At 44.3% G+C, this 27,608-nt stretch overlaps 1 protein-coding gene across 1 annotated transcript; it reads left to right on the top strand.

Moving 5' to 3' along the window:
- The first annotated feature begins 4,692 nt into the window (after positions 1–4,692).
- Positions 4,693–26,771, top strand: LOC122934636 (cytochrome c oxidase assembly protein COX20, mitochondrial). Its single transcript, XM_044290234.1, has 4 exons — positions 4,693–4,842; positions 24,128–24,242; positions 24,984–25,047; positions 25,608–26,771. Exons 1-4 carry the CDS (start codon positions 4,807–4,809, stop codon positions 25,741–25,743), a joined length of 351 nt encoding a protein of 116 aa, XP_044146169.1. The 5' UTR covers positions 4,693–4,806; the 3' UTR covers positions 25,744–26,771.
- The last annotated feature ends 837 nt before the right edge of the window (positions 26,772–27,608 follow it).

Raw genomic sequence — 27,608 nt, forward strand, 5'->3', positions numbered from 1 at the left:
TAATTATGGTGCACTTCAGCCCCTCCAGCATACAGTCCCATGTAAAATACATCACTCCCTGCCTTCAGCCCCTCCAACATACAGTCCCATGTAAAATACAAAACTCCCTCTGCCTTCAGCCCCCTCCAACATACAGACCCATGTAAAATACAAAACTCCCCCTGCCTTCAGCCCCTCCAGTATACAGTCCCATGTAAATAACATAACCCTTTCTCTTTTCGCTGCCTGCCTTCAGCCCCTTCAGCATACAGTCCCATGTAAAATACATCACTCCCCGCCTTCAGCCCCTCCAACATACAGTCCCATGTAAAATACAAAACTCCCCCTGCCTTCAGCCCTTCCAGCATACAGTCCCCATGTAAAATAATATCACCCTTCCTGCCTTCAGCCCCTCCAGCATACAGTCTCATGTAAAATACATCACTCTCTCTGCCTTTAGCCTCTCCAGCATACAGTCCCCTTGTAAATAATATCACTTCCCCCCCCCCTCTCTTCAGACCCCTCTAACAGTCTCCAGTACAAGGATTATTCCTCCTCCCTTCAGCCCCTGCAAAAAGCCCCCCCAAGTACACATAACAGTCACTCTTCTCCTCCACAGACTTACCTATGGCTTCTGTTCCTCTCTCCAATATCCTGCTTTGTTGAATTTCCGGCATATCTTGAGGCCCCGCCCCCTGTATGACGAGACTCCGCCTCTTCCTCCAACATCATACCTCCCTGGAGCAACTTCATTCTAGCGCTCTACTGTCTCATAGGCTTCAGACCAATAGCCTGAATCCTTTGTGAAGGATCGGATCAGGAGTTGGCAGATGGCAGTGCAGCACGGAGGTGATGATTAGGGTGTGCCCAGGCACACCCCGTGCACACGCCTATGATCTGACCCATTTATTATAACTACGCCATGAAACTGCCTACGTGCAAAAACTTCTATACTATTAAGATCTAAAAATATTAATCCCATACAGCAAATAGCGAAATGGGGAAAAGTCAAAAAGGTCGATATTCCTCCCACAAAGAAAATTAAATAAAAAGTGGTACACACCCCATCAATGAATAGTATAGATCGCCCTCACACAGCTCCATACACATAACTACAAAAAAGATATACCGTATTTTTCGCCCTATAAGACGCACCCCCCCCCCCCCCCAAAAGTGGGAGGAAAATGGCAGTGCGTCTTATGGGGCGAAGGCTGACATTTTTACACTGATAAACCACCGACCGCAAGCTGCACAGCGCGGCCGGCGTGTGTATCAGCGTGGAGGGAAGAGGGGCTGGGGGCCGGCCTTTTAAAAAAAAAATATATATATATATATATACTATATTCCATTGCACCGGGCCCCGCTCACTGTACTAATGGTATCTACTGTAACTGCAGGCAGGCAATGGTTAAGTATAGATATGTTCGATCCTGTACTTAAGATCATAGCAGACTGGAGGCAGGAGGCTGGGCGGGCACTGGCAGTGTAACTTCCTATGTCACATGCCTGCTCTGCCCACTTTATGAATGAAGCAGGCGGCGCAAGCACGTGACGTAGGAAGTTACGCTGCCAGTGCCCACCCCGCCCAGCCTCCAGCCTGCTATGATCGTAAGTACAGGCTGCTCAGCGCTGGATCGAACATATCTATAGTTAACCATTGCATGCCTGCAGTTACAGTAGATACCATTAGTACAGTGAGTGGGGCCCGGTGGAATACAATGACTGCACTGGGCCCCCGCTTCAATTTAAAAACTAGTATAGATGCCAGCCCCCACCCCCTGTATTGGGGGTCATTCACAGTGGCTGACACTGTTATGGGGGGGGGGGGGGGGAAATCTGTGGATGTCAAATAGCATAAGATGCTATTTATCTGTCATCCACAGACGCCCCCGTAACAGTGTCATCCACAGACGCCCCCGTAACAGTGTCATCCACAGACGCCCCCGTAACAGTGTCATCCACAGACGCCCCCGTAACAGTGTCATCCACAGACGCCCCCGTAACAGTGTCATCCACAGACGCCCCCGTAACAGTGTCATCCACAGACGCCCCCGTAACAGTGTCATCCACAGACGCCCCCGTAACAGTGTCATCCACAGGCTACCATTAGTTCAAAGCCCACCTGGTTCAAAATATTTTTTTCTTATTTTCCGCCTCAAAAACCTAGGTGCGTCTTGTGGGCCAGTGCATCTTATAGGGCGAAAAATACGGTAGGTGTCAGAATATGGCGACAAAAAGCAAAACATTTTTTTTCAAGTTTGTTTTTTTTTTTTGTTTTTTTTCAGTATACAAATGCACAAAAAAATATACATAATCGTACCGTCCTGGAGAATGAAAGTAGCTGGTCAGTGTTACCATATAGTGAATGCCGTAAAAAAACAACATAAAACTGTTGCAGAATTGTGTTTTTTCCCCATCCTACGAAACAAAAACAGAAAATCGCTCCATCAGCAAGGAGAAGCAATCCCACAAACATGTTTATTCTCTGACTCGTTAGAAAGGTCTATGATGTAAACTGGAGTGGAAGTAAATTTTACTGGTGGCGGTAGTTGTCTATGACACTCTGAGGCCTCTTTCACACGGGCGTGTGCGCCCCGTGGTTGTGCTGCGGGCCGCAATGCACGAGCACAGTCCGTGGGGCAGCTGCAGCGAATCGTGGACCCATTCACTTGAATGGGTCCGCGATCCGGCTGTTCCGCAAAAAGATAGGACATGTTCTATCTTTTTGCGGAACAGAAGTATGGGACGAAACCCCACAGAAGCACTCTGTAGTGCTTCCATAGGGTTCCGTTCCGCACCATTCCGCATCTCTGGATTTGCGGACCCATTGAAGTGAATGGGTCCACCTCTGTGATGCGGAATGCCCACAGAACGGCACCCGTATATTGCGGATCCGCAATACAGCAACGAGGCGCACACGCCCCATGTGAAAAAGGCCTGACAGTGTCTTACGAATTTCTCCATGTGTTCCTATGACGGCCTCAATGCGAATCTCACATGAATAAATGGAAACTGGCTTCAAAATGCTGTGTCAGCTGGAGAGTCAGAGTGCTGGTCACATGACACAGATGAGGACCAGATGGGAAGACCAGTAAGAAGATCACTTTCCCTACTATTTACATCATGTACCTTTCAGGCCAGAGAATACAAATATTTGTGGGAGTTCTTCTTTACGACTTGCGTGCAAAATGCCAGTCTTCATAAATGTCCCCCTAAGGCCCCTTTCACAGAAGCGAGTTTTCCGCCCGGGCGCAATGTGTGACGTGAACGTATTGCGCCCGCACTGAATCCTGATTGATTCATTTCAATGGGTCTGTGCACATGAGCGTTTTTTTTTTTCATGCATCAGTTCTGCGTTGCGTGAAAAACATAGCATGTTCTATATTCAGCGTTTTTTACGCAGCCCTGGCCCCATAGAAGTGAATGGGGCTTCACGGATGGTCGCTAAGAGAAGAGATATAGTTTGTAAACCTTCAGTTTTTTATCACGCGAGTGAAAAACGCATCAAAACGCATTGCACCTGCGCGGAAAAAACTGAACACAGACAAAACTGACTGAACTTGCTTGCAAAATGGTGTGAGTTTCGCTGAATGCATCCGGAGCCAATCCGTCACGCTCGTGTGAAAGAGGCATAAGGCCCCTTGCAGACGAGCGTGTCCGGATTAGGTCAAATAAATTTTTTTCTTTTTCTTTGTTACACCATTTGACGTATAGGATAAATATTATTTATATTTATATATATATATATATATATATATAGTATATTTTAATAGTACAGTCATTTTCGCACCTGGCAATGCCCATAATGTATATTTTTTTATCGGTTAGATATTTTTATTTTGGAGAAAGGGGGTTATTTGAATTTTACTTTTTTTTTATAGTTTAAAAACTTTTTTCAAACTTTTTTTTGGGCAACTATAACTGCCAATCATTAGATTGCCCACTGTGTTCTGTGATGGCTAAATAGCCATCATAGAACTCTCCATTTACAATATACCAATATAGTGCTGCCACCTGCTGGCCTGTATTGGTATATATTAGTAATAGCTATGGAAGCTTGCTTGAGGCATTGGGCTATTACTATGCCGAAACAGGTTCTCAGCCGGGGAACACTGTTATGGGAGCGCGCGCTAAGATTCAGTTGTCACCGATAAAAAAAAATGGCATCTGAAGGGTTAAATGTATGCGATCACCTGTTGTATGATCGCATACATCTGTTGCAGGTCTCCGCTGTTTCAAACAGCAGAAACTCAGTGGCTATGGCGCCCGCTGTACATGTATGGCGGAGGTCGCCAAGTGATTTATCCCGGAAGGTGATCACAGTAAGGGTCCATTCACACATCCGTGTGTGTTTTGCGGATCCACAAATGAATGGGTCCGCAATTCCAAAATTGCGGACGTGTGAATGGGGCCAAAAGGGCAGAGAGGTGGAAAACAGATTAAAAAATGATCAAAAAGTCATACACACTCCAAAATGTATTTTTTATTTTTTTAAATATTAAAACAGAAGACACACAATATAAATGTGGTAAAGCTGTTCTGGTACTTTCTGGCAGGATGGTATGGAGCACTACAATACCTTACACCAGCGCTGGAACAAGTCATGTACAGCCTCTCCTCGTGACGTCACCCTCCGCCCCTCCCAGTTCTCATCACTCTGTTTATACCGACAATGATGACACGCCAAACTCCGCCTCCTCTAACCAGTGAGAGTGACCTCCCCAGTTCTAGAGCGAGAGCCGCGCACAAGACGCTCTATCCTTCTCTTCGTCTCTGTTGTTTTGACAGGTTGGAAATTTGAAGGTCGGCTCGGGATTGCCCACCAAAATGGCGGACGAGGAAGGTGGGCTAGAGAAAGAAAAGGTGAATCAGTTGCGCAGTGTTGGGTTGTGTAAGCGCTGCAGACGGGCGCCGGTTCGTGTGCTGAGGACAGCTCTAGGACATCATAGCGGGTGCTAGCTCCATGTAGATGGCAGATCTCAGAAACTGATGTCACACTGTGTCCATGTTCTGTGAGGTTTCTGGAAATAGTTGTAGCTACCAAAGAACAGGCCACAGAGTTGCACCCCTGCAAATTGCTGACAGACCTTTCTTCTTCCAAAATAATATGCAGTAGTGTGTGCCCACCGCAGTACATACCCGATATAGTGTGTGCCCACCGCAGTACATACCTAAAAATAGTGTGTGCCCTCCGCAGTACATACCCGAAATAGTGTGTGCCCTCCGCAGTACATACCCGAAATAGTGTGTGCCCTCCGCAGTACATACCCGAAATAGTGTGTGCCCTCCGCAGTACATTCAGTTTTTTATCACGTGTGTGCAAATGCTTTAAATCGCATTGCACCTGCGCAATAAAAACCTGAACGCATTCGCAGACAAAACTGAATGACTTTGTTTGTGAAATCGCACAGTTTTCACTGAATGCATTCGCAGCGCGTCCGGACCTAATCCGCACACGTCTGCAAGGGGCCTTAGAGTTCAGGCTGGTGCCTAACTATAAAAACAATATTTTTAGTGGCCATTACTTCTGCCTGTGAGTTACAGGCACTTTCCACTATTTTTCTATATTTTCAATCTTTTGAAGACAGGCTTGTTGTCAAATTAGATAGAGCCCACCTTTCTACCACAAGTAGTTTCCTCTTTCCATAAGTCCCAGGACATAATTATTCCCTCTTTTTGTGATAAACTCAGTAATGGAAAAGAAGAACATTTTCACAAATTAGATGTCAGAAGATCTGTTCTCCTTTATCTTCAAAGAACAGAATCCTGGAGGAAAGATAGGAATCTTTTCCTTCAATTTTCAGGTCCTAATAAAGGTAAAAAGGCAACAGCAAGTTCCATATCTAGATGGAGTAGGCCAGGGCCGTTTCTAGGTGAAATGGGGCCCTGGGGTGAAAAACAATAAGGGCCCCCCCCCCCCCCCCCATGACACTAGATGACTTTTACAGAAGAAACTGTATATTTTGGGGCACAGTGTAGAGGTATACTGTATATTGTGTGGCACAGTGTAGCGGTATACTGTGGGGCACAGTGTAGGCTATATGTGTATAACAAACATATTTCATATGAAAACTTACAATTACTTGGCTTGGCCCTTGGGGATCTCGGACGCCACTTCCACACTTTGGCCGGGGGCTCGGCGGAGCTGATGTTGTGTTTTTTTTCCTAATGAGAAAGATTTCATAATAAGAATTTGGAGAAGGGGCAGAGGGAGAGCAGAGTAGGGAGAGGCTGGTGCTGCTAATAGGGGGTCATACCATTGGGGAGTAATAAAGCCAACCATAATGCCCCCCCAGTAGAAATAATTCTCCTTATAATGTGTCAGTGCAAAAATACCCCCCTGTAATGCCCCCAGTTGAGCTAATGTCCCCATAGTGCCCCCATAATGTGCCAGTATAAAATACCCCTATATAGTGACCCCAGTAAATGCCCCCATAGTGCTCCTCTCCCCCCCCTAGTGCCCCCCATAATGTACCAGTATAAAATGCCCAATATATAGTGCGCCAGTAGATGCCCTCAGTGTCCCCCATAATTTGTAAGCATAAAATACCCCTTCTCAGTGCCCCCGTAGTAGTCCTCTCCCGCCTTCTCCATAGTACCCACCACAATATGTCTCAGTATAAAATGCCCCTATACAGAGCCCCCATATAAAATAACCGTTCTTTGTGGCCTCAGTAGATGCGCCTATAGTGCCACCAATAATGTACCAGTAAGAAGTGCCCCATAGATGTCCCCCAATAATGTGCCAGTGAAATGTGCCCTCATAGATGCCCCTTAATCATGTGCCAGTAGCCTGAGCCCCCCATCAACATGTGCCAGTAGCCATAGGCGCCCCCCCTATCATGTGCCAGTAGCCATAGGCGCCCCCCTATCATGTGCCAGTAGCCATAGGCGCCCCCCTATCATGTGCCAGTAGCCATAGGCGCCCCCCTATCATGTGCCAGTAGCCATAGGCGCCCCCCCTATCATGTGCCAGTAGCCATAGGCGCCCCCCCTATCATGTGCCAGTAGCCATAGGCGCCCCCCCTATCATGTGCCAGTAGCCATAGAGCCCCCCTATCATGTGCCAGTAGCCATAGGGCCCCCCTATCATGTGCCAGTAGCCATAGGGCCCCCCTATCATGTGCCAGTAGCCATAGGGCCCCCCTATCATGTGCCAGTAGCCATAGGGCCCCCCTATCATGTGCCAGTAGCCATAGGCGGCCCCCCATGAACATGTGCCAGTAGCCATAGGCGGCCCCCCATGAACATGTGCCAGTAGCCATAGGCGGCCCCCCCATCATGTGCCACTAGCCATAGGGCCCCCCTTATCATTTGCCAGTAGCCATCAGTATTGTACAGGAAAAAAAAGGAAAAAAACACTTATACTTACCTCCTTGGCAGCGATGCGATGCAGGCCTCTTCTGGCCTGTGTCCCGCGCTGTGTACGGCTCAGGCGGCGCAATGACGTCATCGCGCCGCCTGCGCCGGCCTCTGATAGCTGGGTTCCAGACTAAAAAAAAATACCTAGTAGCCATTGGCTCCTGAACTGAAAAATTTAGGAGCCAAATAAAATTTTTAGTCGCCAAATCGAAACCGAATGAAAATTTTGGTATCGTGACAACGCTACGCCGATCAGATCGGCGTAGGGTTGTTTCAGTACCAAAATTTTGATTCGCTTTCGTCACCATAAAAAAAGTATTGCGATACTCAATACCAAGCAAAAAACCCACGTGCATTTCGCATTTTATGAAACGTTCGGCCCATAATTGAACAGTCCTATCCAATTTTTTGGCGTGACAAGGTGACTAAAAAATGGCAAATGCTCACCGCATAAGAGATATTTTTTAATAATTTAATAGTTTGGACTTTTTGGACGCAGCGCTATGTAATATGTTTATTTATTGTATATATTTTTTACATGTAAAATTGGGAAAGAGGGGATTTAAACTTAATATTTTAGGGTACTTTCACACTAGCGTTTTTCTTTTTCGGCATAGAGTTCCGTCACAGGGGCACTATACCGGAAAAGAACTGATCAGGCATATCCCCATGCATTCTGAATGGAGTAATCCGTCCAGGATGCATCAGGATGTCTTCAGTTCAGTAATTTTGACTGATCAGGCAAAAGATAAAACCGCAGCATGCTACGGTTTTATCTCCGGCGAAAAAAACTGAAGACTTACCTAAAGGACGGATCTGGCATTTTTCCCATAGGAAGTATTAGTGCCAGATCCGGCATTCAAAATACCGGAATGCAGGATCCGTCCTTCCGGTCTGCGCATGCCGGTAAAAATGTGTAAAAAGATACAAGACAGATCCGCATGACAAGCGGAGACATGGATTCATTCTTGCAATGCTTTTGTGAGATGGATCCGCATCCGGATGCATCTCATAAATGCTTTCAGTCACATCAAGATCGGCGGATCTGGCAGGCAGTTCCGACGACGGAACTGCTTGCTGGATCACATTGCCGCACGTGTGAAAGTAGCCTTAGTGTTTGTGTTTTATTTTTACTTACTATTAGTAATTAGCTGGAACCTTTGTCCTATTCACCCTCAGGCCCCTTTCACAGTGCCCCCCCCCCCCCCAGTATAATAAACATTGAGTGCGCGCCCCCCAATATAATAAACATTGAGTGCGCGCCCCCCAATATAATAAACATTGAGTGCGCGCCCCCCAATATAATAAACATTGAGTGTGCGCCCCCCCAGTATAATGAACATTGAGTGCGCCCCCAGTCTAATAAACATTGAGAGCGCCCCCCCCCAGTATAATAAACATTCAGAGCGCCCCCCAGTATAATAAACATTGAGAGCGCCCCCCCCCCCCCAATATAATAAACATTGAATGCGCCCCCCCCAGTATAATAAGCATTGAATGCGCCCCCCCCAGTATAATAAACATTGGTGGTGCAGTGGGCAGTGCCAATGAGGGTTAAAAAAATAAAATAAAAATTAACTCACCTCCTCCAATTGATCGCGTAGATGCCGGTCTCCTGTTCTTTCTTTAGGACCTGTCAAAGGACCTGTGGTGACATCATTATGGTCATCACATGGTACATCATATGATCCATCACCATGGTAATGGACCATGTGATGAGCTCAGTGACGTCACCACAGGTCCTGAAGAAAGAACAGGAGACCGGCAGCTGCGCGATCAATTGGTGGAGGCGAGTTAATTTTTTTTAATTTATTTTTTTAACCCTCATTGGCACTTCCCACTGCGCCACCAATGTTTATTATACTGGAGGGGCGCACTCAATGTTTATTATACTGGGGGGCGCACTCAATGTTTATTATACTGGGGTGTTGGGGGGGGGGGGGGGGGCGCTCTGCGCCACCAATGAAGATAACTGACGTGTTAATACAAATACAGGAGGCGGGTGCCGGAATGAAATAGCCGGCACCCGACCTCTATGATAGGGGGCTGCGATCAGCGGCAGTTAACCCCTCAGGTGCTGCTCCCTGTCATAGAGGTCGGGTGCCGGCTATTTGATTCCGGCACCCGCCTCCTGTATTTGTATTACAGGTCAGTTTTCTTCATTGGTGGCGCAGTGGCCACAGCCCCTCCTCCTCCCATCTCTCTTCTTATTGGCGGAGGCGGTGGCAGCAGCAGCAGCACAGGGGGAGGGAGAGAGCCCCCCTTGCCTCAATGGAAGCGTCAGCCCTGCCTAAAGTTAGTTGCGGGCCGGTGCGGGGGGCCCCTAAGGACTCGGGGGCCCGGGGGCAATCGCCCCCCTTGACTCTATGGAAGCGCCGGCCCTGGATTAGGCAAACTGTTGCTGAGGCTTACAGAGTTTTGGGTAAACCTTCTCCTATAGGCTATAAAGCCCATTTGACCCGAAGCAAGTCTGCCTTCTGGGCTCAAATGGCCTCAGCTTCTTTAGAAAGTATTTGTAAGGCTGCTACCTGGAAATCTGTTCACACTTTCAGTCGTCATTATAGGGTAGATGTTAAAGATCTGGCATTTGGACGTAAAGTCCTCCAGGCAGCGGTCCTCCCGCAACAGTTCATCTCTGTTATATCTCAAGGGTGCTGTCGTGGAGACGACTAGGGAAAACGGTAATTACACTTACTGGTAATTGTATTTGCACAACAGCTCCCCCCCAAAAAATAAAAAAGAGAATCAGGAGGAGTTAGGTAGGGAGGAGCAATTTAATTTCTCTGTGTTTTTCCTGTCCCTCAAGGGTGCCGTCGTGGAGACTTCCGGGAAATACAATTACCGATAAGTGTAATTACTGTTTTTCATCACTTCTCTTACCCCAATTTTTTTTTATAAAATGTGATATAAAAAAAAACACACACACAGAATGGTATCAATAAAAACTACAGATCATCCCGCAAAAAATTATCCCCCACACAGCTCAGTAGATAAGTAGAGATGAGCGAATTTCATGTGATGAAATTTGTTTGCGCTTCGTTTGGTGGTAAAAGCAGAATTGCGTTATAGATTCCGTTACTACGGAACATAACGCAATTCTATGAAGGAATGCCTTTAGAGGCATTCCGTCATAATAGAAGTCTATGGCCTGCATAACGGAAACCGGACGGATACGTTATGCAGGCCATAGACTTCTATTATGACGGAATGAATTGCGTTTTGGTCCGTGGTAACAATTCTGCTTTTACCACCAAAGCGTGAACGAATTTCAAAATATGAAATTCTCTCATCTTGCAGGGTTGGATTGTCAACGACAAAAAGTCCAGACCAAAGCCGGAAAAGTGTCAGAGATTTCTTGGCCTAATTCTAGACTCCGAATCTCAGAAAGTATTTTTGCTGGAGGAAAATATAAGCAAAATTTTCAGGCAAATAAAATCCTTAGCATCTCCCACTCTGATGATTCGGAAGGCTATGTTGGTCCTGGGGTCTCTAGTATCCTGCATTCCGGGGTCGAATGGGCTGAACTGCGCACTCGACAATTACAGCTGGAAGTATTTACTGCCTTCAAAAAGAGCAAGAGAATCCTAGAAGTCAGGCTGCAAATCTCGAACACATAAATGAGAAGTCTAGCCTGGTGGGAGGACAGACAGAATTTTATACAGGGTGTCCCATGGACCTATCCGTATCCGATAGTCCTAACTACGGATGCAAGCCCCTGGGGGTGGGATGCTTATATCTGGGGTCACAGTTTTTTAAGGTCAGTGGTCACAGAATCAAAGGCACTTTTCCTCCAACAGAAAAAAGCTCCTGGCTGTAAGATAGGCGATAAAAGATTCTCAGTCCCTAATAGGTTCAGGCCATGTCCGAGTCCAATCAGACAGTGGTAGCCTATGTAAATCACAAGGGGGGGACAAAATCGGTCTCCCTCTGGTTGGAAGCAAATCGTTTGTTGAAAAATTTGGAGGGGCAGATCAGTCATATCTCGGCACTACATATAAAAGGAAAAGAAACTATTCAGGCAGACTTCCTGAGCAGGTATCCTCTAAGGGCTCTTTCATAGAAACATAGAATGTGTCGGCAGATAAGAACCATTTGGCCCATCTAGTCTGCCCAATATATCTGAATCCTATGAATAGTCCCTGGCCCTATCTTATATGAAGGATAGCCTTATGTCTATCCCATGCATGCTTAAACTCCATCACTGTATTTGCCGCTACCACTTCTGCAGGAAGGCTATTCCATGCATCCACTACTCTCTCAGTAAAGTAATACTTCCTTATATTACTTTTAAACCTTTGCCCCTCTAATTTAAAACTGTGTCCTCTTGTGGTAGTTTTTCTTCTTTTAAATATGCTCTCCTCCTTTACCGAGTTGATTCCCTTTATGTATTTAAAAGTTTCTATCATATCCCCTCGGTCTCTTCTTTCTTCCAAGCTATACATATTAAGGTCTTTTAACCTTTCCTGGTAAGTTTTATCCTGCAATCCATGGACCAGTTTAGTAGCTCTTCTCTGAACTCTCTCTAGGGTATCTATATCCTTCTGGAGATATGGCCTCCAGTACTGCGCACAATACTCCAAGTGGGGTCTCACCAGTGTTCTGTACAGCGGCATAAGCACTTCACTCTTTCTACTGCTTATACCTCTCCCTATACATCCAAGCATTCTGCTGGCATTTCGTGCTGCTTTATTACATTGTCTTCCCACCTTTAAGTCTTCTGAAATAATTACTCCTAAACCCCTTTCCTCAGATACTGAGGTCAGGACTGTGTCAAATATTCTATATTCTGCCCTTGGGTTTTTACGCCCCAGGTGCATTATCTTGCACTTATCCACATTAAATTTCAGTTGCCAGAGTTCTGACCATTCTTCTAGTTTTCCTAAATCCTTTTCCATTTGGCGTTTCCCTCCAGGAACATCAACCCTGTTACATATCTTTGTGTCATCAGCAAAAAGACAAACCTTACCATCGAGGCCTTTTGCAATATCACTTATGAAGATATTAAACAAAATTGGTCCCAGTACAGATCCCTGTGGAATCCCACTGGTAACATTACCTTGTTTTGAATGTTCTCCATTGACTACAACCCTCTGTTGTCTGTCACTCAGCCACTGCCTAATCCACTCAACAATATGGGAGTCCATGCTCAATGACTGCAGTTTATTGATAAGTCTTCTATGTGGGACAGTGTCAAAAGCCTTACTAAAATCTAGATATGCGACGTCTACTGCACCTCCACCGTCTATTATTTTAGTCACCAAGTCAAAAAAATCTATAAGATTTGTTTGACATGATCTCCCTGAAGTAAACCCATGCTGTTTTTCATCTTGCAATTCATGGGATTTTAGATGTTCCACAATCCTATCCTTTAATAGGGTTTCCATTAATTTGCCTACTATTGATGTCAGGCTCACTGGTCTATAGTTGCTCGATTCCTCCTTACTACCTTTCTTGTGAATGGGCACGACATTTGCCAATTTCCAATCTTCCGGGACGACTCCTGTTACTAATGATTGGTTAAATAAATCTGTTAACGGTTTTGCCAGCTCACCACTAAGTTCTTTTAATAATTTTGGGTGTATCTCATCAGGCCCCTGTGACTTATTTGTCTTCACTTTAGACAGCAAACTTAGAACATCTTCCTCTGTAAAGACACATGCATCAAACGATTTAATAGTCATCCTTTCTAGTGGAGGTCCTTCTCCTTCTTTTTCTTTTGTAAAAACTGAACAGAAGTATTCATTAAGGCAGTCGGCTAGCCCTTTATTCTCTTCTACATACCTTCCGTCCTTTATTTTTAATTTAGTTATTCCTTGTTTTAATTTCCTTTTTTCATTTATATATCTGAAGAATGTCTTATCCCCTTTTTTCATAGACTGAGCTAGTTTTTCTTCTGCCTGAGCTTTAGAAGTTCTTATAACTTGCTTGGCCTCTTTCTGCCTAATCTTGTAGATTTCCTTATCTTCATTGCTCTGGGTTTTTTTATAATTACAAAATGCTAGCTTTTTATTTTTAATGATTTGGGCCACTTCTGCTGAGTACCACAGTGGTCTCTTCCTTTTTTTGCTTTTACTGACAAGTCTAATGCAATTTTCTGTTGCCTTCAATAATGCACCTTTTAAGTAGTCCCATTTCTCCTGGACTCCATGTAATCCGTTCCAGTCTGATAAGGACTCATTTATGACTAATTTCATTTTTGAAAAGTCTGTTTTTCTAAAATCTAAAACTTTTGTTTTTGTGTGGTGGGACTCTTTCACAGTTCTTATATTAAACCACACTGACTGGTGATCACTAGATCCCAAGGTTTCGCCTACAATGACATCATATACCGAATCCCCATTTGTGAATATCAAATCCAAAATGGCCTCCCTCCGGGTTGGCTCCTCAACCATTTGTTGTAGGGATAACCCCAGTAGGGAATTTAGAATATCTGTACTCCTGGTAGAACTTGCTATTTTGGTTTTCCAGTTTATATCTGGAAGATTGAAATCTCCCATAATGATAACTTCTCCTTTCATTGTCATTTTAGCTATTTCTTCAACTAGTAGATCATCTAGTTCTTTAACTTGATCAGGTGGTCTATATATCACACCTACACGAGTTACTGCATGATTAGCAAACTGCAACGTAACCCAAACTGACTCTATGTTGGCCTCACCAACTTGTATTAGGTTAGATTTAATGCTATCTTTCACATACAGGGCCACTCCTCCTCCTTTCTTGCCTTCTCTGTCTCTTCTGTATAAAGAGTACCCTGGTATGGTTATGTCCCAGTCATTTCTTTCATTAAACCATGTCTCCGTAACAGCCACTAAATCTACATTCTCAGATGCCATTATTGACCCAAGTTCATTGATTTTTTTACCTAAACTGCGAGCATTTGTAGAGAGGACTCAGAGCTTATCATTTCTTACCCTCTGTGCTTCTGACCTGTTCTGGCATTGTTTCGGGGGGCAATTGGACTCTTTTATTTTCACTCTTTTGCCCCCCCTTCCTAGTTTAAATACTCTTTTGCAAATTCTTGGAGTTGTTCACTAAGTACATTTGTTCCTTTGAGAGAAAGATGCAAACCATATTTTTTGTACAGTTCCTTTCTATTCCAAGTAGAGCTATTTTGAGAAACAAAGCCAAATCCTTGCTCTTGACACCATTTACCAAGCCATATGTTGAACTCCTTTATGCGCCTCTGCCTATCATTCTGAACATTATGCACAGGCAGAACTTCAGAAAATGAAATGAAGGATGCAAAATCCTGTACGTCATTACCAAGTGTGATAAAAGATTTTTTCACCTCTGACACTTCATTGCAAGCCAGGTCATTTGTCCCTAGATGGACAAGAACATCCACGTCCCCTTCCTGCTTTGCTTGCTTAACAATATTAATAATACGTCTTCTATCTCTTCTAGCAGTAGCCCCAGGGAGACATCTCACAAAACCATTTTCTTTAAGCTCCACACTTCTTATGATTGAATCACCCAGCAACAGCTGCTTCCTTTGAGACTTCACTTTATCTTTTTTGTCCTTGGCTGCAGTCTTGCATACATTAGACATAGGAGTCAATGGTTTCTCACCCTCTGTGCTTGAGTCCATATTCATGTTGTCCTTACATTCTGAGAGTGCTGCAAATGAATTTTGGAGAATCACCGACTGTGGGACATGTCTTCTATCCACCACTCTAATTCTTCCAGAACCTACAGTAACCCATCTGCCATTTCTGGGGGTCCTCTGTGGCAGTGGCATTGCATCAGTCCTAGCTGGAGTTTGTTTAACAGATAATGTAAATATCTTAGATTTCAAAAATGCAATTTCCTGCTGCAGTAAGGAGAACTGTCTACAGATCTGACAGCATCCGAATCTCCAAAGAGTGGAACATGAAATAAATGCACAACAATTCCTGCACTGAACCAAGTCTGCCATTTTAAAGAGGAGAAAAAAAAGAAATAAAAATTGGTAAATTTAAATCAAACAAATCTTACCTTCTTTTTGTATTGTTTCCACCTTCCAGCCTACCTCCTGACTATCTCCTGCAATATCTCTTCACTGAACCTTACTTAATGTAGTACTTGAAGGTAGAACTTGCAGCTAATGAAATGAATTTCACATCTGCGTTATAGTCTTCCGGCATAGAGTTCCGTCGTCGGGGCTCTATGCCGGAAGAATACTGATCAGGATTTTCCTAATGCATTCTGAATGGACAGTCCGTCCTTCAGGATGCATCAGGATGTCTTACGTTCCGGAACGGAACGTTTTTTGGCCGCAGCAAATAGCGCAGCATGCTGCGCTTTTTGCTCCGGCCAAAAATCCGGAACACTTGCCGCAAGCCCGGATCCGGAATGAATGCCCATTGAAAGGCATTGATCCGGATCCGGCCTTAAGCTAAACGTCGTTTCGGCGCATTGCCGGATGCGACGTTTAGCTTTTTCTCAATGGTTACCATGGCTGCCGGGACGCTAAAGTCCTGGCAGCCATGGTAAAGTGCAGTGGGGAGCGGGGAGCAGCATACTTACCATCCGTGCGGCTCCCGGGGCGCTCCAGAGTGACGTCAGGGCGCCCCAAGCGCATGGATCACGTGATCGCATGGACACGTCATCCATGCGCATGGGGCGCTCTGACGTCATTCTGGAGCGCCCCGGGAGCCGCACGGATGGTAAGTATGCCGCTCCCCACTACTACTATGGCAATCAGGACTTTAATAGCGTCCTGGGTGCCATAGTAACACTGAAAGCATTTTGAAGACGGATCTGTCTTCAAATGCTTTCAGTACACTTGCGTTTTTCCGGATCCGGCGTGTAATTCCGGCAAGTGGAGTACACGCCGGATCCGGACAACGCAAGTGTGAAAGAGGCCTAAGGCAGGGGAAATGGTCTTTAAACAAATCATTTTTTTTTTTTTTCATGATCACAAAATTATGGGGCATTCCTGTGATAGACCTGTTCGCCTCCCTTCAAAACAAGAAAGTAGATCTATTTTGTTCCTTAGATCCAAGGGAATCCCCTTATGGAGTAGATGCTCTTCTCCTGAAATGGGACTTCACTCTAGCGTATACCTTTCCCCATTCCAGTTACTTCCATTGGTACTGAAGAAGATCAGAAAGGACAGGGTGAGAGTAATTCTAATTGCTCCCTTCTGGCCAAAAAGAGCATGGTTTACTCCTCTCAGAATAATGTCGGTGTCTGATCCATGGATACTTCCAGAGATCCCGGATCTGCTGTGCCAAGGACCTGTTTTAACATCCAGCAGTAAAGGGTCTGCATTTAACGGCATGGAATTTGAAAGGAACTTATTGGCAAAAAAGTTTTTTTCACAGGAGCTGATTGTGACACTTCTTAAGAGTAAAAAACCTGTGACGATCTCTATTTATGCTAGGGCATGGAGGAAGTTTATAGAATTTTGTAAAATTAATCCTAACAGTCTGCCTGATTCGTACCTACTTCCCATATTCTGGAATTTCTTCAAAAAGGCTGACTTTAGGATTAGCTAAAAGTACATTAAAGGGGTTGTCCGAGTTATGAAGAAAAAAAATATAGCACTGAAAATCTGATATATAACTGAGCTAAGCAAGTTTTATGCAAAAAAAAAATATATTTTTCCTAATTTCCCTGGTTCTTTTCTGGCTCTTTGTTTTTATTGCATGTAAACAATCTCTGCCCCTCCCCCAGCACTGCTAAGGGAGTGAATACAAGTGCTGCCCTGAGTGACATGTCTGCCTGCTGGGATACTCAGCAGTATGTTGTATGTGTAGGACTACAAGTCCCAGCTGTATAATGACACTGCTAATACTCACAGGATCTTCCCCCTACCTTCTTGTGTAATGTTCTCTCTAGTATGTCAGCTCCAGTGCCCAGAATTGTCCCTGCTGCAGAGCTGTGCAGCTGAAGGGGTTAAGTATCCTAGCAGAGATTAGAGCAGTGAAGGGGCAGCGTGGCCAGCACAGTGACATCTTGTTTAAAGGAACATTATCAGCACAGGGAGAGAAGCTGACATCACAGGTCATGTGACCCTCTGTGAAATCTGAGAAACCAGCCACAGGAGATAAAGTGAGTGAATTGGAAAGCTGTTACATTTGCTTAGTTAGGAACATAGAAAGAACAAAAAAATAACCCGGATAACCCCTTTAAAGGTGCAGGTTTCTGCCCTTTCAGTACTTTTTGAGAAAAACTTTGCCTCAGATCCTTAGGTAGTAAGATTTTTTTTTTTTTTATAGAGCAGTGGATAGGATTGCTCTGATTTATACCCCAAAAGTTCCCTCTTGGGATTTGAATTTGGTTTTAAAAGCTCTGATGCAGTCACCGTTTGAGCCCATTGAGTCGTCCAATATCAAACATCTTCCCTTTAAATTGATTTTATTGGTAGAACTAACCACAGCCAGGAGGGTTAGCGAGTTACATGCTATTTCCAAAAATCCTCCCTTCACTACTATTCTGGAGGATAGTCGTTATCCAACCTGACCGGCCTTCTTACCTAAAGTCTTCTCCCAATTTCATAGGTCCCAGGAGATAGTGCTTCCCTCTTTCTGTGGCAATCCTAAAACCCCCAAAGAAAGAGAATTTCATACATTGGATGTGAGACAATGTTTATTGCATTATCTTAAATCTACAGAGGGTTGGCGAAAGTCTTCAGCCTTGTTTGTCCTCTTAGGGTAAGAAGGCTACCAAAAGTTCCTTGTCTAGATGGATTAGACTTGGTATATCTCAAGCTTACTTGGAGGCTGGTCTGTCTCCTCCAATCTCAGTGAAGGCTCATTCTACTCGCTCTGTCTCCACTTGGGCGGAGAAATCTTGTGCAACTATTGAACAAATCTGTAGAGCTGCCACGTGGTCCTCTCCCTCTACTTTTTATCGGCACTATAGTTTGGATCTCAACTCTTCCTTTGGTAGAAAGGTCCTGCAAGCGGTGGTCCCTTTCTAAGGATGGATGCTCTGCTCTTTTCTGTTATTTTCTCTGTTGTGCTGTCGTGGGGGAAGGGAAAAATGATGATTACACTTACTGGTAATCAGATTTTCCAGACCCCACAACAGCACCCTTCCTTATTCTTTCCCTGGGTTCTTACTTTTTTTTTTTTTTTTTTTCTTTTTTTTTTAAACAATAATTTTTATTGAAATGTATATTGTAAATGGCTCAGTTTACAAATTATGCATATTAGGCAAGAATAATAATACATATAGAGAAATAATAAGACATACAGTACAAATAATAATACGAAGAATAATAACACAAATAGGTACCAGCACTGTTTTCATCAGAAAATACAGACAGAATATGCACCATATACGTTGAGGCGGAACACTGGGCACAGCTCCCCCTACGCAGTTTAGCTAGGAATCACATCCCAATTACAATTTATCCCACAAATCTAGAGCAAATAGTGAGGAAGTGGAACCGCATAAGTGCTGGATAACCAAAGTAACCATGAGTTATGCGTTGCGATTCTATTTTTCATAGAGGAGGCAAAGGTGAATTCGCACTGCATATGATAATTAACCAACCCAATGACTTCACCAGTTGATAAGGACTGTAGACCCTTCCACCGGCGAGCAATCACCGTTCTTGCAGCGGAGAGGATCTTAGCTACTATGTTCCTGCTTTCATTAGGCAAATCCCCTAGGCCGATGCTGAGAATTGCCAACTCTGAGGTCAACATTCCCTTGATCCCCGTGACTTCTTCTAGTATTTTTGCCACTGAGATCCAAAATTGAGTCAAGGCTGTACAGCTCCACCACATATGATACGGCGTACCAATCTGTCCGCACCCTCTCCAACACAGAGGTGAATATTCTGGGTTGGAATGAGCTATTCTATTGGGGGTGAGATACCACCTTAATTGGATTTTTCTATTCTGTTCAGCGTGATTTATGCATTTCAAGGATTTGATGGACCAAAATAGCGCATCATTCCATGTTTCCAAAGTGAATTCTTTCCTCATTTCAGCCTCCCATCTAGACATGAAGGGCTTCTTACACTCTCCTTCTGAGGATTGCATAAGAGAGTACCAAAAAGATAGGCTGGAATGGGGATGGGCCTCCACACCGAGAAACTTAATAAGTGGATCTCGTACGTTTACCACTGTGTCTAATGTAAGAGATGAAAGAAAGTGACGTATCTGAAGATACTGGTAAAATATGGAGTTTGGCAGTTTAAAGTTATTGTGCAGAAACTCAAAGGAGCTTAGGACAGAGTTTTCAAATATACACCCTAAAGTATCTATTCCGCAGTTCAGCCAACCTGTGATTTGGAGCGTGGGGATGTGGTACTCAACGACTGATAAGGGAAACTGCTTTTTCACAATAGGAAAGGGCGTTTTATTTTTGAACATATGGGCCCAGGCAAATATGGTAGCTTGCATCGTGTCTAATGGCATGGGGAAAATAAAAGGTTTTAATAAATATGCCGCCAGCAGTGATTTCAAAGATCTTCTTTTAACATAAACCTCTTCTATTATTAGCCATTTATGTGGCGAGGAAGGGGACCACCATTCCATAGATTGGTCTAGTACAGTGGTGGGCAACCTTATTAGTAAAATGAGCCAAATATCGACAAAACAGCGATTTTTATTTTTTTGAGAGCCAAATTTTTTAAACTTCAAATATATAGGAAGGTACATTGTTATTTACTTCATAAGGGTATTCCTAACCATCTGAACATACCTTTCTCAATCCTCGACACTACATCTTCTTTCACTCCACAACGTTTTACCCTATAAGACGCACATAGGTTTTAAAGGAGGACAATATGGAAAAAAATATTTTTCATTACACTTCAGGTCAGACCACTAATCAGAACCTCAATGTTTGAAATCTCTTTTGAAATTTGAAAAAAAGGAACTCGGGGGTTCTGTACCAACGCAACGCTGTCTTAACAGAGTTTTCTTGAATTTTTATGCACTTGGAAAAGCCGTGCGAAGATTTCTGAATCCATTTACGGTCAGTGTCACTAAATTCAAGGTGGAGTTCTTTTCCCCACTCAGCAACCCAGGGCGGTACGCTAGAATAGCTCTCACTTAGAATCTGCCTATAAATGAGGGTGGTGCATTTATGAGGTAAATTTGGCAGCAGAACATAATTCTCCAACCATGATGGATCAGGGAGAGGGGTAAATTTGGAAATCATAAACTGCCTACAAGCATTCTCAAAGTCATTTCTTTGAATGAAATCTTTACCAAGGGCAGGTACACCCGAGAGGGCAGTATAGAAGTCGGAAGTGATCTGTAACCCTTTCAAATCTCCTATTCTGTGATGTGACATTGATAGCCAAATGTCTGATGGAGATTTAATTTGTGGGAACAGTAGTGTGGGGATAACTGAGATAGGAGCTAAGGGAGAAATCTTGTCCTGAGCAGATGTTAAGACCAAAGACTTATGGCAAATATGCAGCATTCCTCTGGTGAGTACGCTATCTACTTTGTTCCCTTCTCCTGTCCTCTCAGGTGTCCATAACCTATGGAACAATTCCTTACCCAACAGTGCCAATTCTAAATCTACATGCATACAGAATGTCTCTTGTCTGGCCAGTTTAAGCCACCTTTCCAAACTAATAGCCTGTATATAGGTTGATAGGTCAGGGAGGGAGATACCCCCATGTTTCTTTCTTCGGGAAAGAAGGCGAAAGGACTTTCTAGTGCGCTTCTTATCCCACAAATAACTGCTCATGATGGATTGTAGTTTATTAATGAAACTAACAGGTACCGATATGGGCTCTCAAGGTGTACATTATCAGTGGCAGGATGTAGGTGGTGAGGACATTTTTCCTGCCTAGCCAGGTTAGGAAAGGAGAGCTGCTCTTAGAGAGAATAGAGGTGACTTTGGAGAGTAGCGGGGGGAAATTAAGACTAAACAACAACTTGGGGTCCATCGGGATCATCACCCCCAAATATTTTATTGCTTGTGTAGGCCACTTGAATGGTGTGAGGGCTTTGACCTTAGTACGCAGGACAGCCGGGAGGGAAACGCCAAGGGCCTCCGACTTATCGAAATTTATCTTAAAATTTGAGATAACCCCAAAAGTTTCGAAAATCTGCATAACCTCCAGCAAAGCCTCTTCAGGATTTGACAACAGGAGCAGTAAATCATCAGGAGCAGTAAATCTGCCTAGTTTCACTCCTTTGATCGTGGGGGATTGGCGGAACTTAAGAAGAAGCGTCTCTAGGGTGAGTACAAACAAGGTGGGGGATAATGGGCATCCTTGACGAGTACCGTTTCTAACTTGGAAGGCATTCGATAGGGTGCCGTTGACTAGTACTCTCGCAGATGGTGCAGAGTATAGAGTATAGATAGCTCTGATGAGGCCTTCAGGGAAGCCAAAGGCTTGTAGTACTTTCTCCATATAGGCCCAGCTAACCCTATCGAACGCCTTCTCCGCATCTGTGCCCAGGAGTACAAGAGGGGACTTAGATTTGATGGCGTGGGTGATCGCATGTATGACTCTACTGATATTATGCCTACCCTCTCTACCTGCAACGAAACCTACCTGTTCTTCACCCACAAGCCCAGGGAGCAACCCTGACATCCTGCTGTTAAGCAGTTTAGCCCACCACTTCAAATCGGTGTTCAGCAGTGAAATCGGCCTGTAACTTCCACATGCTTCCTTATCCTTCCCTTCTTTATGGATAATCGTTATGTGCGCTTCCTAGGCTTGTGGGGTCAGAGAGCCACCTGTAAGGAGGAGATTGCATGTCGTGATAAAATGTGGGACTAAAATATCTGTATACTTTTTGTAATATGAGCTTGGAAAACCGTCAGGTCCGGGACTCCTGCCTGAAGGGATAGACATTAGAACCTTTTCTACCTCTTCCGTTGTAAACGGTTGAAGCAGCTGATGTATATCGACCTCAGAAATTCTTGGGATGTTAATAGAGCTAAGGAACTCCGACGTGCGTGTCTCGATTTGCTGGCTGGTGAGGGGTATTGGGAGGTTATACAGATTTGAATAAAAGGAGCAAAACTCCTGAGCTATCGCTGGAGTATTAATAAGTCGGGGGCCTGAGGCTGATTTGATGGCTTGAATAAAGGATTTATTTATTTGGTTCTTAATAAGGTTGGAGACTAACTTAGAACCCCTATTCCCATGAAGGTATTGTTTGAAGCGCAATACGAACATTCAAAAAGTCAGTGACCTTATGCCTCAAGCACTTAAGCAGAACCTCAATGTTAATAAGACCTCCCTGAGATCAGATGTCAGCTCAGACCCCAAAGTAAATGACCCCCTCAATCAGACCTCAGATAAGAGCCCCATGCCTCTCATCATCCCCATTATCAACCATGATGCCTCTCATCATCACCATTATCATCCATGATGCCTCTCATCATCCATGATGCCTCTCATATCCCCCATTATGATTCTCATCACCTCATTGCCTCAGATCAGCCCCAAGTTTCATAAAATAAAAAAGCACTTACCTCTCCGGCTCCTGGATGCCGCTGCTCCTCACCACCCGCGCTCTGTGTTCCTCCTGCTGTCGGCTGTGCTGTGAACTGGCGTGCACAGAGTGACGTCACAGAGCGCCTCACACTGTGCGCAGCCCTGCACAGCCTACAACCGAGGACCAGGAACAGAGTACAGAGCCTTCACCGCTTCCTGGTCTTCACCCTCCTACCTATTTTTGCTACGGGCAACGAAAATGCTATCGCACTGTACATGTGAGCCCGCACCTGGAAGAGCCAATATCAGGGGGCTAAAGAGCCGCATGTGGCTCTAGAGCCGCAGGTTGCTGACCACTGGTCTAGTAGATTGGCCATATAATACCTTTTGGAGGTCCTGGGTTCTTACTTTTATTCCTTCTTATAAGCACTGGGTGTGGCAAAAAAAAAGTGTATGTTGTTTGGTATATGATAAACTTGATTAACTAGGGTAGGAGTCCCTCTCTTGCTCTGAAGTCCACTGAAGGGGAAGAGAGGCTCCACCTTTTTATTCTGTATGTTTCCTGTTTCTGGGGGCGAATCCTCTCTCTCTCTGTGGTCCTGTCGTGGGGTCTGGAAAACCTGATTAAGTGTAATCATCATTCTTCGCCCTATAAGACACACCGGCCCATAAGACACACCTAGGTTTTAGAGGAGAATAAGAAAAATAATAATTCATTACACCTCAGATCTGACCACCAATCAAACCCCCAATGTTAATAAGACCTCAGCTCAGACCCCAATGTGAATGACCCCCAATCAGACCTCAGATATGAGCCCAGCAGCCTCATATCAGCCCCCAACATCCTCTCTTCAGACCCCAGCAGCCACTCAGCAGCCTAAAATCAGCTCCCATTTCCTTTCACCAGCCCCCAGAAGTGATATTTAAGCCCCATCAGCCTCATATGAAATAAAATAAAAAAAATCACTTACCTTACCTGCTCCGGACGCCGCTGCTTCTCACCGCCCGCGCTCTGTCTTCCTCCTCCTCCGTCTGCTGTGCTCTGAACTGGTGCGCACAGCGTGAGGTCACAGCGCGCCCTCACACTATGCGCAAACTTGACAGCCAAGGACCATGAAGCGGTGAGTACAAACCGCTTCCCGGTCCTCCGGTACTAGTGAAGAGCTTCCATAATGAAAGCGCTTTGTTAGTATTCGCCCCATAAGACGCAGGGGCATTTTTCCCCACTTCCCCCCCAAAAAATATAGTAAGTGGAGCAGTAGTGTGAATCTTGGAACAGAGCCTTCATCAGTTTTGTAGTACTGGATAGGCCTGCTGTTCTTGGTTGTCACAGCAAAACAGGAACTTGAAAGGAAAAGACTTGTCAGTGTAAATGCCACTAATGTAACCAGAACACCCACTTAATCTTTATATTGTTGTTTTTCCTATTAGTCCTTTAAGTTGCTTTGGATCCTGGATGTTCAGAAGGTACCATGTGCACGTGAATCTGTGCTGTTTGGATCTGTTGGCTCTTTGGTGATTGGTGTTGGACATTTTCTAGCAACAAGTAAGTGAAATTATAGATGAGCAACAAGAATATTACCATAGAAGGGCCTCACAAACTGGGGACCTTCCTCCTAAGGGGCGTATGGAATGGGGTTGTACTCTATAGGAAACTCCTTTACTTGTAGAATAAGACGAGGGGCCAACATCTCTTGCCCTGTGTTCCAGGACCGCATCCACGGCATACTGCTGATGTTCTGCAGAATCTAAGGCTGACCCTTGGAGCTCTGCCATGGTTTTACAGTTTGCATGCCGCAGATTTAGCCCATTTTGTGGGGCTAGTCCATGTACATATACAGGTGAAACTCGAAATATTAGAATATCGTGCAAAAGTCCATTTATTTCAGTAATTCAAATTAAAAGGAATTGCATTAATGCAGCTTAAAATTAGAATTTTGTGAAAAGGTTCAATATTCTAGGCTCAAAGTGTCACACTCTAGTCAGCAAATAATCCATACCCCCTGAGCAAAGGGGACCTGAAAAATTGTGACTTTGGGGTTTCATAAGCTGTAAGCCATAATCCAAATTATAACAAAGGCTTGAAATATCTCGCTTTGCATGTAATGAGTCTATCTCATATATTTCACCTTTTAAGTTGCATTACTGAAATAAATGAACTTTGCACAATATTCTAATTTTTCGAGTTTCACCTGTATACGCTCCTGTGGCAGATTTGAAATCAGTGTGGAATTTAAACCGTGTTTATATGCCCTTAAAGCGTAAAATGTTTCCTTCCTTTTTACAGGCAGAGTTAAACGTTCTTGTGACTTGGCAGCTGGTGGATTCATTCTTAGTACCTTGGGCAGTTGGTAAGTTTTTCCTTTCGTCACCATTTATCTTCGCTGAATTGGAGAATAGAGCTGCATGCATTATGTGAGGGGTGCTTGCAGGGGCAGCCTTCCCTGATGGGACAGCCTCATAGTGCTATGATATATGACTTGCTGTTTATGTAGGTTACTAAAGTCATAGGGGAACATTCAGTAAGGCTGGAGTTTTAGATGCCGGTCTTAATAAATCCCCATTGCTGGCGGTGGATCTGCCGAAGTTATGAAGAGGTGCAGGCCTCTTTATAACTTTGGTGCATCCAGCGCCAATTCTAAATATAAGACAGCTTCCGAGGCGTAGAAAATGCCAGCCCGTCCTCTTCCCCTCCCACAATTTGAGACCTGGCGTGAGTGCGGAGAAGTCACAGATAGTCGCGCAACTAAGCGATGCACCGCCATCTGCGCCTGAAATACGCCTAATTTAGGTGTATTTCAGTGTAATAAAATGACCCCCCATAGTGTATATGTATTCACACTGTACATGATAACTGCTGAATAGACAATGCCGATGTAAATAGGTTTATGGGGTTTTGGTTTTATTTTAGGTTATACTGTAGATACAACTATGCAAAACTGAGGATTCAGCAAAAAATAGTACAAGATGGCATTAAAAAGAAGGTGATATATGAAGGCAGCAATATCGATCCAACAGTTAACAACAGCAGTAAAAGCGGCTCATGAACCAATAATCACAACCATGGACTGGGAGAACATTACAGATTTCATACAGATGGATACCCCAACACGGGGCTGGATGAGAAGCAGCTTAAAGGTGTTGACCAATTTGTTAATTGACCAATTTGCAATAGCCCCCACTCATTTGGTCACTTTACATACATCAGCCACTCAGGGATCTGTAAACGCTTACAATCCTCCAACGCTGCATCCATAGGGCGCAAGATTGACCACATCACCGCTTTTGTGCTGTCCCTGGACGGATCCTCTTCTGTGCTTAAGCTGTACAGGTCAGTTTACTGGACAGCGCATGCGCAGAAGAGAATCCATCCAGCAACAGCACAAAGTGGTGATGTGATTAATCCATCTTGCTTTCTATGGTCACAGAGCCCAAAGATTGTAGGTGTTTACACATCCCTTATATGGGCACCTCCTGCTGCGTGATGGACATATGGATGTACTGTATGCCACATCAAAAAGAGATTGGGGCTATTGCCAAACCCCTTTAAGGCCACATTCTGGTCAGTATTTTGCGTAAGCCAAAACCAGCAAGGGAACAGAGAGCAACACTATAAGGCCAGTTCCAGATGAGTGAATTCCCGTAGTGAACTGTTGGCCTATAATGTGCAACTCATTATAGTGGAGTCACACAGCGTTTATAAATCATTATAATCCTGTTATGTCCGGTCGAAGGAGCAGAGTTCACTATGGGAATTCTCTCTCCCACACAGAGCATTTCACGGCATTAACTCGTCTGAAACTGGCCATATAGAAACATTTACAACTTTTCCATTCTTTGGATCTATTTCTGGTTTTGGCTTCTAAATACTGATGCAGAATACAGCAATGTGAAAGAGGCCTAATAATGCATCTAAGCACTATCATGTTTATATGATTTTTTTATGTAGTTTTGATTCAGTTATAACATTCAAATTTGTTGGCGTGTCTTCTGGATATGTCATCTATTTATTAAAATTGTACATTCTGGCATATTTTATCTTGTCATATGGAAATAATAAATGCATTATACTTTCTTTGTATGTTTGTCACATCCTTATGCTATATTCATTTCTGAAAGTACATGTTTTGTTCTTGTAGTTCAGACAATATGGGCAAATTTACTAATGCGCCAAATATATCACAGTGGCTCAGGCATGTTTTCTTTAGTGCTTTTACAGTATAATTCATGATATTTAAAGTTTCAGACATAGTGCCCAATGTAATGATTGCTTTGTAAATAACGAAGAGGCTGGGCGGCACAGCCTAAATCCCCTGGTCATTCCCTGTAGCACGGGTAACACAGATGCAGAGACACCAGCGCAACTAAACAAAGCTGCAATCAGGTGGTGCAATTCCAAAAGCTAGCTACCAAACGATTCCACAGGATAGGAGAAGATAATGAGGCGGCACTCGCCCAGCAGTGATAAATCCAGCGATCCTTAATTTCATCTGGGATACAGGTAGCACTTGCCTGTCAGGGCGTGCAGGGGCGGACAATAATCATACATACACCGCGGTGATGGCCGTTTCGCGCAAGACTGCGCCTCTTCAGGCCGCTGACCCGACCTGAATAAAGGATCGTTGGATTTATCACTGCTGGGTGAGTGCCGCCTCATTATCTTCTATCCTGTGTAATGATTGCTTTGTTTATCCAAGGTCGAGCTAACCACTTAACCCCTCCCGTCGCAGCACTTTTTATTTTCCTTTTAACATTTTATAACAAAAACAAAGACAGGTGCTCTCTGCGGTCTTACTAACCCTCGTACTGGTGTAAAATTGAGAATTAGCCAACATATCCTGCTTGGAGGACATGGCTGAACCCGAGCACCGCGCCAAGGTTTCTCAAGTAGCTCGGGACCTAATGCTAAACC

Source organism: Bufo gargarizans, chromosome 4 (genome assembly GCF_014858855.1).
Source record: "Bufo gargarizans isolate SCDJY-AF-19 chromosome 4, ASM1485885v1, whole genome shotgun sequence".
Classification (NCBI taxonomy): Eukaryota; Metazoa; Chordata; class Amphibia; order Anura; family Bufonidae; genus Bufo; species Bufo gargarizans.